The 18254-nt window shown below is 40.4% G+C and overlaps 1 protein-coding gene and 1 long non-coding RNA gene across 4 annotated transcripts in view; one reads left to right on the forward strand and one right to left on the reverse strand.

The window, feature by feature from the left end:
* Positions 1-2533: 2533 nt before the first annotated feature.
* Positions 2534-14374, reverse strand: DUT (deoxyuridine triphosphatase; the record flags this gene model as incomplete). Of its 3 annotated transcripts, none has more annotated exons than XM_082620114.1 (7): positions 2534-2660; positions 3581-3651; positions 3816-3890; positions 9126-9170; positions 11068-11159; positions 13120-13258; positions 14257-14374. In XM_082620114.1, the coding sequence occupies 7 exons, from the start codon at positions 14333-14335 to the stop codon at positions 2604-2606; spliced, it is 558 nt and encodes a 185-aa protein (XP_082476240.1). In that variant the 3' UTR covers positions 2534-2603. The 3 variants fall into 3 exon arrangements, with proteins under 3 accessions (XP_082476240.1, XP_082476239.1, XP_082476238.1); XM_082620113.1 differs by lacking the exon at positions 14257-14374 and adding an exon at positions 13806-14013; XM_082620112.1 differs by lacking the exon at positions 14257-14374 and adding an exon at positions 13791-14013.
* Positions 13879-18254, forward strand: part of LOC309803622 — an 84642-nt gene continuing 80266 nt past the window's right edge. The window contains exon 1 of the long non-coding RNA XR_014293979.1: positions 13879-14004. This is a non-coding gene — a long non-coding RNA (uncharacterized lncRNA). The remainder of the gene's footprint in view (positions 14005-18254) is intronic.

Consider the following 18254-nt stretch of genomic DNA (forward strand, 5'->3'; position numbering starts at 1 on the left):
CTCCTTGGGGTCAATTAATTTGCTAGAGCAGTTCACAGAACTCAGGAAAACACTTATGTTTGCTAGTTTATTATAAAAGGATATGATAAAAGATACAGGTGAAAATACAGATGGGAGAGGTGCAGAGGGCAAGATACGTGGGAAGGGGCACAGAGTTTCCATAACCTGTCCAGGCGCACCACTCTCCCAGCCCAACCTGTGAGCTCTCTGAGCCCTGTTCTTTTTGGGATTTTATGGAGGCTTCATCACGTAGGAATGATCCATGATTACTTCCAATTTCAGCCCTTCTCCCTTCACAAGAGAATGGGGGTGGGGCACGGGGTGGGCACTGAAAATTCTAAGCTTGTGATCATGTCTCGGTCCCTCTTTCCAGTGACCAGCCCTCATTCAGGAGCCATCCAGGAGCCCACCCACAGTCACCCCATTAGAACAAGACACTCCTACCACCCACAAAATTACAAGGGTTTCAGGAGCTCTGTCAGGAACAGAGGTCAAAGACCAACATAGAACAAGAGATGTTCCCAGTGTTCTTATCACCAGGGGGTCAGAGACCAATATCTATTTTCTATTATCTCACAGCCACTCTCTTCTATAAATTCACTGATCCTAGCTTCAGTCCCTCAGGTCACATATGACAAGCCTAATTCCCTGAGTCTTTAGACTATAAGAACATCTATTATATCCCTGGGACCTTCTGCCATCCCCCACCCCATTCCTCCCATCCCAACAAATACACTTCTCCAGACAAAAACCAAAACTTAAGACAAAAAAAACTCCATACCAGGTCTCTCATCTATCCCCCATGGATATCATTCTGGTCTCTAACTTTAGAGTAGCTTCAGATCTGAGCATCTTCCTTTAAGTATGGTACCAAGATGGAAACCTATTCCAGGTATGAACAAGCTAGAGGAAGATTTTCATTAACCATCTCTTCCATTCTATATTCTCTTTACCACTTGAAAGACGGAAGATACTGCAAAGAACATGAGCTTTGAAGCCATAGGACCTGAATTTTAATAGTGGTCATCATTAGCTGAAATGTCTCTGAGCCGATTTTTGTTATCTATAAAAAAAAGTGTTTTATCTGTTCTCCCACAGGCATGTTATGAGAAAGAAATGAACAGTTTGTAAGTGCTTAATATAGTGGACTTAATGTTAACAGTGTAAGCTAAGACCATAACTCTTGGTAGTCACATCATACTCTTTGTTCTTACTCAACTGTTCCTATGTATTGGTCAGGGTTCAGAGAACCTGACTGGCTAGTTTAGCAGAAAAGAATGTATTTAAATTTTACTGACTTCAGAAATAATTTATACCATGACCCAGTACACACATGCACACATAAATATATAATTCAAATAATCGTCACAATATTTACCCATCTGACATGTTGTCCTCTGCTGTTTTTCTATTCAATTTTTTTAATGCTAGTTATGACCCCTGAATTGATTTCATGACTCACTAATGAATTGTGACCCATAGTTACATTTCCAAAGTAATGGAAAACACTACACTGCAGGGTATTAAATGGCCTAGAGAATCACTAGGACAGAGAAAAAAACCTCTAACCTGTATTTCCAGGAACTGGGTGGCCAAGAGAGCTGCCAGCTCCAGAAGCATTCCATCTGTATGACCCACACCTGCAAAATGATGCCTTTTGAGTCTCACTAGTGCATCTGATTGAAAAAGTCCTGGTGTAAAGGGAAACCCTTTACACCAGAAAAGAAAAGCACACCAAGAAGAAGAATGCAATAGATGTTAATCAAGCTAATTCATGCTGCCGAGACTTACTCAAAGGTACTTGGTTTGGACAAACCCAGTGGCCTAAGCATACCTCTTTACATTTATCCCTATTAAATTGTATATTTTCTTGGATGCAGCCTATTACTGCTACTTCAGTGAGAGAAAGTCACATAACTACAGTTTACTTGATATAATGAAATTCAGAAGAACCAACTGGAAATTCCCAAGTTACACTTCCTTTCACAAACACACCTCTACCCAGTTAACCTGGGGTCTACAAAAAAGAGAAGTTAAAAAAAAAAAAGGAAAAACCTAAAAAAAAATAATAATAAACTGAGGATTCTCCTCTTCCCACCCTCACAAAGAATCATAAGTTTAAAAAGACATTTTTTAGACCACTGAAGAGAAGGGAAGAATTAGGAATAATTTTAACTTCTTTTTATTGTCTTTCAGTTCAGTTTATACAGTAATTTGTATCTGTGAAAGAATTCAAATTTATTGAATGAAAGGCATTGCTTATGATATATAAAGCAATTTAAAAATAAGTTACTGAAGGGGTAATATATAGCGAATTAAATAATACAGGTTTGGGGGTAATTGATGTGCATTTAATTTAAAAGAAACTGCATGCGGTCACCACACAGATTTATATAACAGTCAAATGCAGAAAAACACAAGAAAGTAAGTTTCTATGTGATCCCAACAGAGGTATCCTTTCCTTGATCATAAGACAACCAAGTATTTTTAGAAGCTAAAACTGTTAAGTTTACAGAAGTGCAAAACACCAAAACACTTTAAGCAAAGTCTTTATTTTCAAGGAAAAAAGTATATTTTCTCATTTTCTGTTCTTGGCATAAATCTTAATTATTTCCAGTGGAACCAAAACCTCCTGAACCCCTTTCAGTGTCATCTAAAACCTGAAAAGACATAAAGGTAGTAAGCCATGTAATTAATTTCAGATCCTCTTTCAGTTCTCTCCAGCTCCAAATTTGTAAGACTTTTATTCTTGCTATACCATTGTTTCAAAAAGGAGATTACAGAAATTAAAATTTTAAAGTTTCATAAATTAAAATATTGAATAAGTTCCAAAAAAGCCAAGGGAACAGTAGAATTTCACAGGCTATTTAAGTGGTTTATTATCCAAAGTGATGCTGTATAATAGCTATAGAAAACATTTCAAGAAATTCTAAGATTTAAATTTTGCCTAAAATAGGACTAGTCACATATTCTACCTCAGATGGTCCCCAACTTAGGATGGTTTGACTTATGATTTTTTGACTTTATGATGGTGTGAAAGTGATTTGCATTCGGTAAAAACTGTGCCCCAACTATTGAATTCTGACCTTTTCCTGGACTAGTGATATACGGTGTGATATTCTTGTGATGCTAGGCAATGGCAGCAAGCTGCAGCCACCAGTCAGCCATGCCATCACAAGGGTGAACCACTGATAACACAACTGTTCTGTACTCATACAACCATTCTATTTTTCACTCTCAGCATGGTAGTCAATAAATTACATGAGATATTCAACACTTTCTTATAAAACAGGCTTTGTGTCATATGCTTTTGTCCAACTGTAGGTTAACGTAAGCATTCTGAGCACGTTTAAGTTAAGCTAGGCTAAGCTATGATGTTCGGTAGGTTAGATGTATTAAGTGCATTTTCAACTTAAGATATTTTCAACTTATGATGGATTTATTGGGATGTAATCCCATTGTTAAGTCAAGGAAGATCTGTATCTAGTTACAAATAGCATATTAAATCCTCAAAATTTTATTTTTCCTTCACTGAAGATGTTACATCATTTATTCCCTATTCAGTTTTTATGATACTTACTTGAACTTCCTCTATTTCTGGGTAAAATATCCGTTCACAAATGAGCTGTGCAATTCGATCACCCTTTTTGACTTCAAAGGAAAAAAACAAAACAATTTATTACTGATACTGATGCATTCTCTGTATCCTGCCTTGTATTGTACGGTACAATGAGAATTAGAGTAGTATGAGTTACTGAGACATACATAACTTGGAAAACTCACTGCACTTACATGACTGCATATATTTGACATACCTTCGAACTTTTCTTTGCCAAAATTAAACAGTACAACACCAACATTTCCTCTATAATCTTCATCTATGACACCAGCTAGAAAAAAGAAAAATAATATTAGCTTGGTTTATGGTACCAAAAGACTAAGGGTATATGATTACCTCAAAATCATTCCTAAGTAGCTCTGAGAGTTTTATCCTTACAACGAATATGTGTATCTTGCTCTGGTACTAAGTAAAGCCTCAAAACTAAGAAATTACTAAAATGCAAAAAAGAATTAAGAAAGTGGTCCTAATTTTCCAACCTGTCATCCTTACAAATGGTGACCACTACCTATTCTAAATTGGGAGTAGGCACTTAGCATCTCAGACAAGTCATCCTGAATTGTTCTCTCCAATCCTACTGTCTATTTGTGGCACATCTGCCCAAAAGACTAAGAGAAAATTATGATTTGGGTTTTAAAGGCTTCTCCTGGTAGCAACTTCCCACTAACATCCAGATTGAAATATGATTGAGTCATAAATAAAAATGTCAAAAAGCCTAAAGATCTGCAGTAGAATAAGTCAGTGTTAAGCAGCAGTCTAGCAAATATCAGAACATTCCATTTTTATAATGAAAATGGAGCTGAATCGTTCAGTTCACATTCTTCTTCTCCTTTTAATTTAAGCTACCAGCCTTTCTCAGAACATCTCTCAGAAGACATTAGCACATAAGCTTAATAATGAGTACACTTTTACACAGAACCGTGTGTAATTAGTACCTGTTTGAGATTATAAACACAAAGGCAGCAAATCTTTGCAGTAGAGAAACTTGAGCCAGGACCCTGCCTTGGCCTGGAGAAGTACATTTACCGGACTTGCTTGCATCTATCTTTGGGCCAAGAATCCAAAACATTTCCATAAACACAAGCACAGATAATATAGGTGCACAAGGCCTTCTCATTTCCTTTTTTAATATTGAGAAACAATTCACAATTCAACGGTTCTTAGCATATTCAAAGTTGTGCAAACACGACCACAATCAATTTTAGAACACTTTTATTACCGCAAAAAGAAATCCCCTGTTAGCAGTCACTCTCCTACCCCCTTCATCCCCCTCAGTGCCTGTCTCCTTTTATACATGTTAATTCTTCCCCCCGTTTGTAAAATGCTGGATATGATTCATGTGAATCTAATTAAACGTAGCTCCATGTCACATCTTACAACTTCTCATTAACACCTCACTTCTTTAAAAAAACAAAACAGGGGCCTCCCTGGTGGCGTAGTGGTTGAGAGTCAGCCTGCCGATGCAGGAGATGCGGGTTCGTGCCCTGGTCCGGGAAGATCCCACATGCCACAGAGCAGCTGGGCCCGTGAGCCATGGCCGCTGGGCCTGCGCGTCCGGAGCCTGTGCTCCGCAACGGGAGAGGCCACAACAGTGAGAGGCCTGCATACCGCAAAAAAACAAAACAAAACAAAACTCTTATCAAAGAAGAAAAAAGAAAATAAAAAGAATCAGGAATTTAGCTCAATGGGTACTAATGCTGGTTGGTCAGACTCATAATTATTTGAAGGTCAACTGAAAAAACAGTTTTTTTCTTTCTTAGAACAAGGGTAAGCATCCCCTTTCAATTTTCTCATGTGGCGGGGGGGTGGGGGGGGAAGCAAAATTTTAAAAAGTTCCACCATGGGGAAAAATATTCAGAAAACCAACATTTTAGATTTTTCCAGTGGATTAGAGTAGAAGTTTAAATGAACCCCTGTGGTTTATGCATGAATTACTAGGGGTAAGTGAAACTGAACTTAAGCACTTCTTAAAAGGTTCCTGATACAACACTTGTAAGAGTTTGAATTAAGGATAAACACATTTTTAACAGCGAGAAGGGTGAGTATAAAAGTGGCTGAAAGTGGTTCATATCATGTCTAGACTGAAGGAAACTATTCTTTTTTGGTTCTACAGCAATAAAACTTTGACCAATTCAAAAAATACTGAAGCCTGGCATCTTTCCCCACTGCCAGTTGATCATTAAATTAGCCCTTGATATTTATTGAAAGAATGGATATAAAAATGAGACCAGCTGTTTTCTATATTAGCTAGATGTAGAAAGTTTCAGCTGCAGGAACAGTTTAGATCAGAGTTAATGAAGGAACCCCTCAGCAGCAGGTCATTCCATGCCTCCCATGCCGGAACAAATGACCACACAAGGCCTTGGCATCTCCATGTGGGAGTGCTGAAGCACAGGCTAGCTAGCACTCATTCACCTAGAATGCATTAGATGAAGGCAGTGTGGGCTGACTTCTGAACTCTTGTTTCATTCCCCAAATAGTACAAATACATATGAAGTAAAGGCCAATAATGTTCCCCGACCCTCCCTCAGGTAGCCAATGTTACAATAATGTATTTTACACATTTTCTTCCACCTAAAATATTATTGATATCCTTGGGGAGTAATATATCTAAAAGTCATTCTTTTAGATCCAAGATATGGAAATACAGCACCGTTATTTCTATGTAACTATTCTCTTAGGTAACATCAGACATTCAGGTCGTTTTCACATTTTTCCCATAATAATCAAGGCAGTCCTTTACATACATTCTTGAGTATTAGTGTTTTTTATTCTCATCAAATAGTTTCAAAAAAGCACTTTCCTGGGTTGAAGGGTGTGTATATTTAAAATTTTAATGGATATTGCTAGATAACTTTGCAAAAAAGGTATAGCAATTCAAATTTCTATCAGTGACATTTAAGAATGCCCATTTCCAAACTCCCTGACAGTACCAGATAGTAGCAATCTTTTAAATTCTGGCCAACGTGGTGAGTAAAAAATGGTATCTCATGGCTTTATTTACGTTTCCCTGATGACTAGTGAGGCTCGGCTTTTTTCCTCCTTAAGTTCATCGTGCACATTTGCTCGCCCTCTTGTACATTTTATGATCAGTTTTGTTTTTTTCTTATCTGTTTGGGTATTTAACTCTTTTTCATATGACTTGCAAGTATTTATTTATTTACTTTATGGTATCTTCTACAATACAAAAACACTCCTTTTTGTAAAGGCCTTTGCTATGTATCTGTAAAGTAGTCCTATCACACTTATATGTTTGGGTGTCTTGAATTCTGCAAAGCCAGATTATCTACATAGATTTTATCCTTGGCACACAGAAGTTTGAAAAGTCCCTAACTAAAAGAAATGAAGTAATTTGAAGTCAATTAAAATGTATAACAAAAAAAAAAGGCCCTTCTTTTTTTAAAGTATGAATGCCAATAGTATTAAAAAAATCTAATAGTTCTAAGTTCATTTATTACTTATTACTCAAAGGCAAACTGACCTTCAAAAAAAACACAAGACTTATTCCTTTTCTACATAAGGGACATAAACATCAGGGATATTTCTCTTCATGAGAAAGCATAAAGTATTTTGAAGTTATCACTGGAAAAATCATGCATTGGAACTGGCAGGGTGATTAACTGACTTCAGGCAAAAGTTTTACTGTGTCAAGACTTTGGCATGTCATTTGTTGGAAACCCTCTTTAGTGAAAACTATCCACACCTACCAGATGTGAATTCTGAACGGAATCCTGCATACTCAACTTTTCCCTTTGACCCTTATTTACAGCCTGGGAATTCTAACAACATCCCTCTTCTGAAATAAAAACTGTGGCCAACTATGATAAACTTGTGCCTAAGAGACATTTCTAAGATACTATGCATCCAAGAACACACCACAATGTGATTGTGTGAATAATACCACACCAACCACCAGGCAAACTAACTTTCCACTGCTTTTACATGAATTTTTTCAGAGGATTGTTTTAAACAGAGCAAAAATTAGTAACAAAGTTGGAAAAAAATGTTTCCATTAAAAAAAAAAGATCTGATAAGTCCCTAAGGGACAGGAAATATCAGATACATTATCATTCAATCTTCCCATCATTCAGGGACAAGCACACTGATTTTCATTGTTACAGATAAGAAAACTGAGGCTCAGAAAAGTTAATAACTAGCTTGTTAGTGACAAAGCTGGGGCCCAAATCCTGTTGTTATTCCAAAGCCCGTGTTCCTTTCACAACCCTTTGAAATTTATTTAAAAATATATACAATCTTTTACATCCTTAAGTTATAGGCCTAAGTGACCATACTGACCTTGTAAAAGTATTTTTGAAAGTCAAGCATAACTGAACCCAGGCAATCCTCAGCCCCCGAGGTCAGTCCATCTCAGTCAAACTCTGCTCCTCTTCAGTCCCTAAGACCTACTTTTAGGCTCCCGACTTGCCCCACAGCACCATCTAGTGACACCATGGGGAGACAGCCCAGGGACAGGCCTCAGCCACATGTTAACCCCTGAAGTGCAGGTAACAGCGAGCTAATTCAGGGCAGGGCTCCGCTGGTGGAGGGAAGGGGCAGGGTGATTCACAGTATTTAACTGCCGTGGAAAGAACAAGGGGATTGGAATAATATGGATGGATTCCAGTTTTTAACGTGTCAACTTGGGCTCATTTCTTTTTTTTTTTTTAAATAAATTTATTTATTTTTGGCTGTGCTGGGTCATCATTGGTGCGTGCAGGCTTTTCTCTAGCTGCGGTCAGCGGGGGTTACTCTTCATTGCGGTGTGCGGGCTTCTCATTGTGGTGGCTTCTCCTGTTGCAGAGCATGGGCCCTAGAGCACGTGGGCTTCAGTAGTTGTGGCTCACGGGCTCTAGAGTACAGGCTCAGTAGTTGTGGCGCACGGGCTTACTTGCTCTTCGGCATGTGGTATCTTCCCGGACCAGGGCTCGAACCCGTATCCCCTGCATTGGCAGGAGGATTCTTAACCACTGTGCCACCAGGGAAGTCCCAGTCCCAACTTGGGCTCATTTCTGAGCCAGTTTCCTGGTCTGTTAAAAAGTAGCTTTGTAAAAATGGCAAGAGGTGGAGAATTTAGCATACCCACTTATCCGAGGGCCAGGATGTCTTGTTAGAGAAGCACTCACTACAGTTGCTTAAATAATGATATAAAAGCTTTTCCTTTCCTTATAATAACACACTTCCTTCTATGAATAGAGTCAGTTTTGGACTAAATGCAGATCACTAAACCAAGGCAAAATCCTATCTGTCAGATAGTGTCTAGCTTATTAGGAAAATAACATGCATTTCACATAATGGTCATTAAAAAATTAGACATACTCAAATAGCATTTAAAACTATATCATAGTTGTAACTTCAGAGGTAGAAATTTCTAAAAGGCAAGACACAACAAAAATCATTTTCTTTTTTTGATGATAAAAATAAAATTTGTCATTTGATTACTGCCTCTTAAGCAAAGACAAAGTAAACACCTGCAAATATTTACAGAATAAAAATGTACATATATTACCTCCTACATCTATGAAGTGTTTTGCAGCCAAGCCAGAACGTGGAGCTACAAAACAAAAAAGGAGAAATTGACTGTCTTAAGAGGGAAGGGCAATACTGAATATAATTGACACAATTTAAGCATGTCACTCTCATCTCCTATAACATCCATATCTTAATCTTAACCATAGCAGATGGTTAATCTTAACCTTAGCAGATGGCTCTGAATTAAAAATGTATTTATCACATTGTATTACCAAAGTAGAAAAGAACACTTTAGAAAAGGTTGACAAGGTTTAATTCAAAACCAAGTTAAACCACTCCAGCACGTCTTTAGGCAACTGAGGATCTATGGTGGTGAAGCTGTGGACTGCTGGAATGAACTGGGAGGTGAACAAGTGGGGAAAACTGTAGACAACTCTGTCCAGACGTCTGGTCACAAAGGGAGGATGGTAGCTGGCAGGGACATGGGGCAGAGGAAGAAGACTTTTATTTTAAGGTAGGAAATCAGAGCATGTTGCAGTATGGGAACAGACACACATGGGAACATGCAGGATGGGAACATCATACTGGGAAGAAGGCAGAGAGAGAAAGAGGCATAAACGCAACCACAGAGTAGCAGAGCTTAGCCTAGAACTTGGAACTCCTACTCATAATTCAGATGCCAAAAGACATGTTTGTATGAAACAAATTAACCAGAGTAAGAAGCTAAGTTTATACCTTATTCTTGCTGACTTGAGCATCAGACCTACCATTAATTACCCTGACTTCTAGTATTTTATTGCAGAATAACCTAAATCAGGCACTTTGTCAATAAATGCTACACCTTCCTGCCTTCATTGTTATTTCACCTCATCTCCTAACTACCCCCCCCCCCGCCAAATACACTAAAAATGCAGTCAGTGCTGCCAAAAAGAGATGAAGAGAGCTCATCTCATTTTTCTTTTTTTTTTTTTTTCGGTATGGGGGGCCTCTCACCGTTGTGGCCTCTCCCGCTGCGGAGCACAGGCTCCGGACACGCAGGCCCAACGGCCATGGCCCACGGGCCCAGCCGCTCCACGGCACGTGGGATCCTCCCAGACCGGGGCACGAACCCGCGTCCCCTGCATCGGCAGGCGGGCTCCCAACCACTGCGCCACCAGGGAAGCCCCTCATTTTTCTTTTAAAGGCTGAAGTATTAGCAGTTCTCTGACTCATGGCTAACAAGATTCCCCCAGGGATCACAGTTCCATTTGCTCCTTTATGTTTACTCTGAAGTTAGTCAGCAAGTAATTATGCTCTTGAAAAGAAGTTTTAAACTCTTTCTATAGTGACAACTGACTTGGGGCAGAAAAGTCAAACCTGTTGACTTGACCTGCATTTTGTCCTCTCTCCTCCCACTGTGAGGCATTTCCCTCTAGTGCACTGAAGCACATCCCTTACCAAGCACACCCCATGAGAGGATACCCAAAGGGGGAAAGGCTAAGGGGCCTGATGTTTTCAGGGGTTAGAAACTTTACTCTCATAAGATGCCATGTGCCATTATCCTGAACCTGCCTCTTTTTTCTTATAAAACAAATACCACTTTCACAAAGAAATCTGACTTCATATGCAATCTGATCCTTGAAGGGGGAGTTGGTGTTAAGACTGGGAAAAGCACCAGTTAAAAATCACCTATACTTTCAGTTTTTCTCACAGTGAGTAGTTGTGAAAACAACCTCCTGGGCCAATGTGAGTGTCCTAAAAGCTTAAGTAAGGAGTTGAAAGAAAAAAAAAAAAAAGCAAAGCGATAGAGGCAAAAGTAGATATGTAAAGGAAAGTTTTCAAATGACTGCAGTTGCCATCACAGGTGGCACATCTTTATTTTAGGACACAGGCCGAGCAATATCCCTTCCCTCATTTATACCCCAAATGAAACTAAGATGAAAGAACATATCACAAAGGAAGAGCCTACAAAGAGTTACTTGTGTCTCAAAATCACTTACCTACTCTCCCATAGCACCCAGAAGGAAGAGCTATCTGAATGTCTGTTTTCACAAGGGCTTTCTCCATAGGTGGTACTGTGTAATCATAGGCACTAGGAAAATAATGAAAGATAACTGGTATTTAGATATAGTAATTCTCTGTGCATTTTTTGGTGAAAGAGGTGACATGTAAATGTATTCTCCCCTGAACAAAATTTTGTTGGCAAATTGAGGTAATTATTTAGCAGGAGGGGGCTGAAAGGCAGACTTTAAAAGGTATATGCTTCCCTAACATGGTATGAAAAGAGGAAAATAAAGAACCAAGAAAGAAGGGTAGATAATAGCAAATAATAGCTAACATTTATTAAGCCCTTACTGTGTGCCAGGCACAGTTCTAATTGCTTGGTATAACTCATTTTATTCTTACAACAATCCTCTAATCGTTAGGGAAAACATGTAGAAGGAAAGGAGAAAATAGATGGCCAACATAAATGGTGGTGGTGGTGGGGTTGGTTCAGCTGTGTTGCATCTGTTCTGGTCTTGGTAGTTTACCAAGCTTACCAAGCGGTGGCCATGAACTTCACTGGCTGAGGGAGAGAGCTGACCACTGTGAACAGGCCCTGGAGATGGACACTACTGAGGAACTAATTCTCTAAGGTCCACTCACCAAATACTGCTACTTTGTTATTACTGTAGCCCTCTCCTTGATAGAAATTTAAGAGATTTTACAATAAGCAGAACTGGAAGTTACTTTTGAGCCCTTAATTAAGACTGGTAAAGTGGTGCTATATTTTTACTTCTTTCATTGGAATTTCCTCTCTTGAAATAGTTAAAACTCTAATTTATCAGAGATATTTCCATGTCTATTTCAGTATACAGAAAGTCACCTGTGTTAGGAGGATGCTTACAAAGTATCTTAAATAGAAGTCTCTCCTAGGACTCACAACAGCGCCCAGATATGGTGTAGTCAATGTATATCACTCTACTTTTATTCATGAAAATAAAGGACTACAGCTTTCAGCTACAACAGTCTATACCTCGCTTTTCTTTTTCCTTCTTTTCTCCCACTATCATCACATACTCCTTTCTTCCCTTCTGTGGTACTTATGACTTAGACCTGTGGTTCTCACAGTAGAATTATCTGGGATGCTTTAATAAATCCTAAGGCTTGGGATTTAGTCATGTAATCAACACCCCCCCCTCCCCAATATCACTTTTCACCTACCTTAATGGTTCTAAGAACTGGGGACAGTAGTCAAGTGGAAAAAAAAAGCACTGAATTCAGGGTCAAAAATTTATTATACTCAAGCCCTTGGGTATCAATTCATCTCTTCACAAACTCCCACATCTGTAAAAGTACCACTCATCTACTTCAGGATTGTTGTTGAGTATTAAATACAATAGCACATGTGCCAGTTTTTAGTACAGGCAAAAAGTTCTGTACAAGAGAGAAGATGGTAGTATTACCAACATCCCTGCTTTTCATATTTGGACCCTTTTGGAAATTTCCAGTCCTTGGAGTGAACCTAAATATGGACATATAGAGAAATGTTACTAACCCTTAAAGGTAGAAGCAACTTTCATTAACCTTTCTTAGCTACCTTATTACCTAAGAACCTAAGCTCCTACCGTGGCTTTTCTTTCTACTGAGCACAGCATCACTCTCAGGCCACTCCTTGAAGGCCAAAGCGGGCCTTCTTCATCTCTACTTTCCACTTAGAAAGGGCGCAATAAATGCTGCAAAATAAATAACACCTGGGCGGATATTCACTGGTATTTACCACTCCACACTCTGCCCAAATCCGTATTTAATTTATGCTAAAGAGGAAAGCTAAATTTTTCAACATTAAAAAAAAGGCAGAAACTCTATATAATGCAAAAAGCGTTTGTTTCTGTACTTTTAAGTGGCTGTTTCAAGCTTTGGCGAACGTAAGCTAAGCTGAGAGCGCTATACCTCGGGAACTGGGGCTTCTCTGCGAGAGGTAAGGATGACGGGACAGAAGGGGGCCCTCTCAGCCTCTTCGCCCGGGCCGGCCTTCCTCGGGGACGCGGGCGGACAGGGTGCCCACTCACCTGTATAGGTCATAGCCCGCGGCGCGCTCGGACCCCTTGGTCGGAGCGGTGGCGTGCTCCGAAAGCCGGACAAAGCGGATCCGTATGCCGCCCTCCTCCGCAGGCCGGGCCCGTTTGCTGGGGGAGATGACTTGTGCCTCTTGAGAGCAGGGCATGGCAGCGCAGAATGTGAGCACAAAGGGAACCGGCGGAACAAGAGAGAGCAGGATGAGCGCAGCGCACCAGTTCTAAACTTCCCGCCAACAACTCCCCGCCCCACCCCCGCTACCCCGCCGGACGAGCCCACGGTTCTGGCTGAGAGGGGAGATGAGTCTCAAATTTGGAGCTGGAAATCCTCCTCGGAAAAGATCTGGGAACAGAAAGTACTGAGCCTTTTAAAGCTTTCTAAACTCAATGCATGGATCCAAAGTTAGTGGCAGCTTCTCTGGCCTTGCCCTCACCCCAAAATAGAAAACCACTCGCCTTCCCCATGAGGGGACGCGAATGAACTCGCTCCCGCGCAGCTGGGGCTGCGATCCTTCCCACTCCCCCCCAACGCCCTAAGCCCATGGGCTTCCTCGGGTCCTGCCTGTTGGCCCGCCCCATCTGCGGCCCGGGGACGGGCGCGGGGGCAGCCGGTCGGCTCCCAGCCTTCCCACGCCGTGTCCTTCCAGCCTGGCCCCCGACATTACTGGCGCTGCGGCAACCTCGGCTCAGACTGCGGGCGCTGGTCAGCGGCCGGAGCGCCGGGAGCTGCATGGCCCCCCGCGGGGCGGGATCCAGGGACGAGCCTGGCCAGGACAGCCCTGCGGCCTCCGTCCCCGGTCTAGCCTGGCGCGCGCCGTTAAACACAGAGCGGAGTAAAGACGGAAGGAAATGGTAGCCGAGCACTGGGCGAGGGCAGAGGTAAGTCATTTGCCCGGGTTTGGGCTCAGGTTGGCGCCGCTTCTGCAGGCGCGCGCCAAATCTGCACCGAAAGACGCGTCATATGACCTCGGAAGCAGTAACCGCCGCCGACTGACGAGGGGCGCACGGAGGCGGCGCATCAACAGCCCTCGGGCGGGTGTAGGCCCGGGTCCTCCCGGAAAGCTGTGTACTCGGCGTCCTGAATCTCGCTGCTGCCTCCGGCTGCCTCTGCCTTCCTCTGTCGACTCTCACCTTTCATCTGGCGCTGGTTTTCCGAGGTCCGGGCCCAGCGCTCTGTCGATTTACCTGGGGCGGTGCAGCCCGCGGCCATGACTCGCCGGCTTCGAATCTCAGGGGCCCCAAAAGCGACGTAACCGCATCACGATGCCCGTGACGGTCACCGCTCAGTGCTGCGCCCTAGGCGGTGGGCAAGGCAGCGAGTTCGATTTCCTTCCAACACTGAAGAGTGCAAGCTGGAGTGTTGTTTATTCTCAGAGGGGGCGGGGGACACAGTCTTGAGGATAACCACAGGGACATCTCGGTTGAAATCCTAGCACTCTTTCGGATGACCCCACAAGAGCACAGAGGAGGACCCCTGTAGCTGTGATTCGAGCAAAGGTTCCGGGCCACACTGGTATAATTTACAGTGGGGATGAGTAAATAACTTTTCCGGTAATTGTAAATTGATTTTTCTAAGGTACAAGTATCTCCACTTACCTCTGGAACTGACGCTAAAATCTCAAAACTAAATTGTAATGCATTTTGTCAAAAGAAATACAAACTATAGGGCAGTTTTAGGAAAATGACAAATAAAAATGTTAGGAAATTGTTGGGGAAGTTTTCAGACTTCCTGGCTGTGCCTTTCCTTACAGGCCCCACCTTTTCGGTCTCCTTTACTGGCTCTTCCTCTTAAATGCTGGAATTCCTCTGGATGAGGAATGCTCTATTTACACTCTTCACCCATGGCTTTAAATATCTGTACTCTGAGGACTCCCCAAATTTATACCTATAGCAAGGTGATCTGGGCCCTCTTCTTCAACCTTCTCTAGAGCCTTCTGAGTCACCCCTGTTGCTCCTGACCACAGTGGCATTCTAACAGTTTCTAGACCCACCAGCCTTTCCTGCCTGGGAGTCTATACACATCCTTCCTTGGTTTATGCTCCATGTGGTTCAAGGCTCACTCATCTCTGAAAGACCTTCCCTGACAAACAACTGAAGTAGCTGCCCTTTGTTTCCCTCACCACCATTTTCTAGCACACAGTTTTTTTCTATTCACACCACTTGTTACTACAATCTGTATCTCTTCTATGTATTTATTTTCTTGTTCATTGTCTATTTGCTCTAGTAGACAGAAGCTCCATGAGGGCAGGGACCAAATGTGTCTTCATTCACCATTGTACTCCTGGGGCCTAGCTTAGTGCCTGGCTCAGAATGTGCTTGATAACTATTTGTTGTATGAATGAATGAATGATAAGAGATCTCATTGCTATTCCATCGGGACCCTGCATATGATCTCAAAGTCTTCTGATTTTTCCATCCATTCCTTTAATTTTTAATCAAAAGTTTGTTCCATATAATGCTTTTTCAAGGTCTACACTGGAAAACCTCAATCCCTTCCCAAACCCTCCACAAACACCCTCCCTCAACTCTCACTCCTCAGGGGCAATACTTCCAACTTTTTTTTTGGCTCTTTCTATTGGAATCTACCTCCCTGTTTCTAAATTATATGTTGCTATTTATTTTTTTAATGGCATAGAAATGACCTTCTCAGTTAGAGTAGTTGAGGATTAAGTCTCTTAACCCCCTCTCCACCCCATTCTGCCAATAGTTTTGTAACAATTTTTTGTGTAAGTCAGCAGTTAGTATTTACTTTATCATGACTGTTAAATATTGACTTCAGCGACAAGTAATATGATAGTATTTTGGTTTTTTACACCTGTCCCCCTCAAATTTATAACTGCCTTATTTTCCTATTTTTATTGGTGATGGTGTTTTTGATTCACCCATTGCTTGTTTTTTTCCAAATGTTCCAGGGATCCTATACCTTAAACATCTATCACATCAAATGAAACACTGAAATTTAAATTCCCTATCAGTTCGGATTTTCCCTCCCTCACTCCTCTATTCTTTTGCTCTGGTCTGTGCAAGTGACCCTCTAGTCCTGCTTGAATAACTGTTATCCTGGGACTTCCCTTTGCCCCATCTTATGTTGGAGCCCTGGTTTTATGGATCTAGTTTCTTCCTTTTAGTTTACTTCCTCATTTTGCTGAAGTACTTTCTCTAGTAATTTTCTAAGGAAGTTTGCATTAAAGATAGTTTGAGTCCTTGCATATCCTAAAATGTAGTGACTGTAATGACTCCTTTACCCAGACCCACACAAAAATCTCACTTCATTCGTGAAACTTCTTAGAACCAGTAGTGAGATCTGCCTTATCTTTTATAACACTTACCATATCATTCATTAGCTATATACTCCCCTTGTGTAATCATCTCACTCAAGTACATGCATTTATCTTTCACATTAGTAAGAGTCATAAACTTTTATGAATGCTTCAAAGCACCTACTTCAGTATTTTACACTGGAAATGTTTTGTTTGCCTCCTTATAATAGCTAACACCAAGAAAGTATTAAGCTATTTCTTCTATTAATGTGCAGACTGAAAATTATATTGTTGTCACTTTTCATCTGAGTTTATTTTAGATTGAAAAGAGAAAAGGGAATAATCCAGCTGGAAAAGAGTAACAGGTTAGGGGTCTGAACCACTAAGCGTTTAAAGAATATTCCTTATGACACTGAAATATAATTTTATATGAAAATACATCTTAAATTCAAGATACTACAGTAAAGAAGAACCAGACATGTTTATTTCATGCTGTATATTGATCAGAATATAATTATCTTATCAGTCATGCTGATAATTTAATTACTTAAATCTTGTGCCAGAGTGAACCTACTGAGAATGCAAGTCTGTACTTTACAAGCAAAGTTGTCCTTCCTATCTTTGCCATTTTAGGGATTTTTCTCTTTTTAACAAGGACATAACATGGTGATTACTTTATATTCCAGGTATATTCTAAGCGCTTTATAAATATTAACTCATTTAATCACAACAAACAGAGAAAACAAGTGCTATTACTATCGCCATTATACAGATGGGGAAACCAAAGCACAGGGAGGTCAAATAATTTGCCTAAGACCACACAGCTCACAACCAGAAAGAGATGGAGCCAAGATTCAACTTCAGGTAGTCTGGCTTCAGAGTCCTTGCACTCAGCCACTCTCTGGGTTTATATATGCCTAATGAGACTATGACAACTCTTCTTAATACTGAGCCTGGCCCTTATTCTCCAGGTCTGGGAAAGATGTGTGTAGAAAATTAACCAGACATTCTTCGTTTCACAGTTGACCGTGCCCTCCTTGTTGAAACATTTCTTCACTGGGCAACACTCTGGTTTTACTCCCACTTCGCCTGCTGTCTCTTCTCAGTCTGTTTTCTGTCTTCTTTTCTCTTTTCAACCTTTTCTCTTGCTCAAGATAAAAAGCCTTAGAATCTTGCTTCCGCCCCTTTTCTCTCAGATCTTCCCTAATCTAAAGAGTCTTCTAAGCACCACCTAATGCTTTACCCTATTTGATTTTTCTTCATAGCACAATACTACATGAAATTATATACATATTTATTCATTTCACTTGTATGTTTCTTCCACTAGCATGTAAACTCCATACTGGATTTAAATTTATCCTAATTTGGGCTCCTTTCAGATGTTCTCTGTTTCTTTTTACCCCTTTTGCCTTTTAAATTTTATTATTAATTTTATTTATAATTTAATTATTTTATTGTTTCACTTTTCCCTCTATTAATTTAGAAGTTTTACTCTCTGATTCTGTTGTTTCAGATAAATTAGAACACACATGCTTAATTCATGAGTTTCAAAGATCTAAAACAAAATTATTATCTTTCTCCTGGATAACAAGGACCTTAGAATGCTCTAACTCAATTAATTTTTCTTTTGGCATATATACTATTATTGTCTGGTATTTTAAACACATCTTTTTTTTTTTTTAGTTATTTCTGACATATACATTTTAAAATATTAACTACAATTATGACTTATAACATTATACCATACAAGATTTTTAGAAATTTCATGTAATGTCTGAAACATTTATATTAACATATTTCCATACAAATAACCCAAAGAAAGTTTAGTACTACTTGTTTTTTTTGTTTGTTTGTTTTATACTGCAGGTT

Source organism: Mesoplodon mirus (genome assembly GCF_964341445.2).
Source record: "Mesoplodon mirus genome assembly, chromosome: 4".
NCBI classification, from domain to species: Eukaryota; Metazoa; Chordata; class Mammalia; order Artiodactyla; family Ziphiidae; genus Mesoplodon; species Mesoplodon mirus.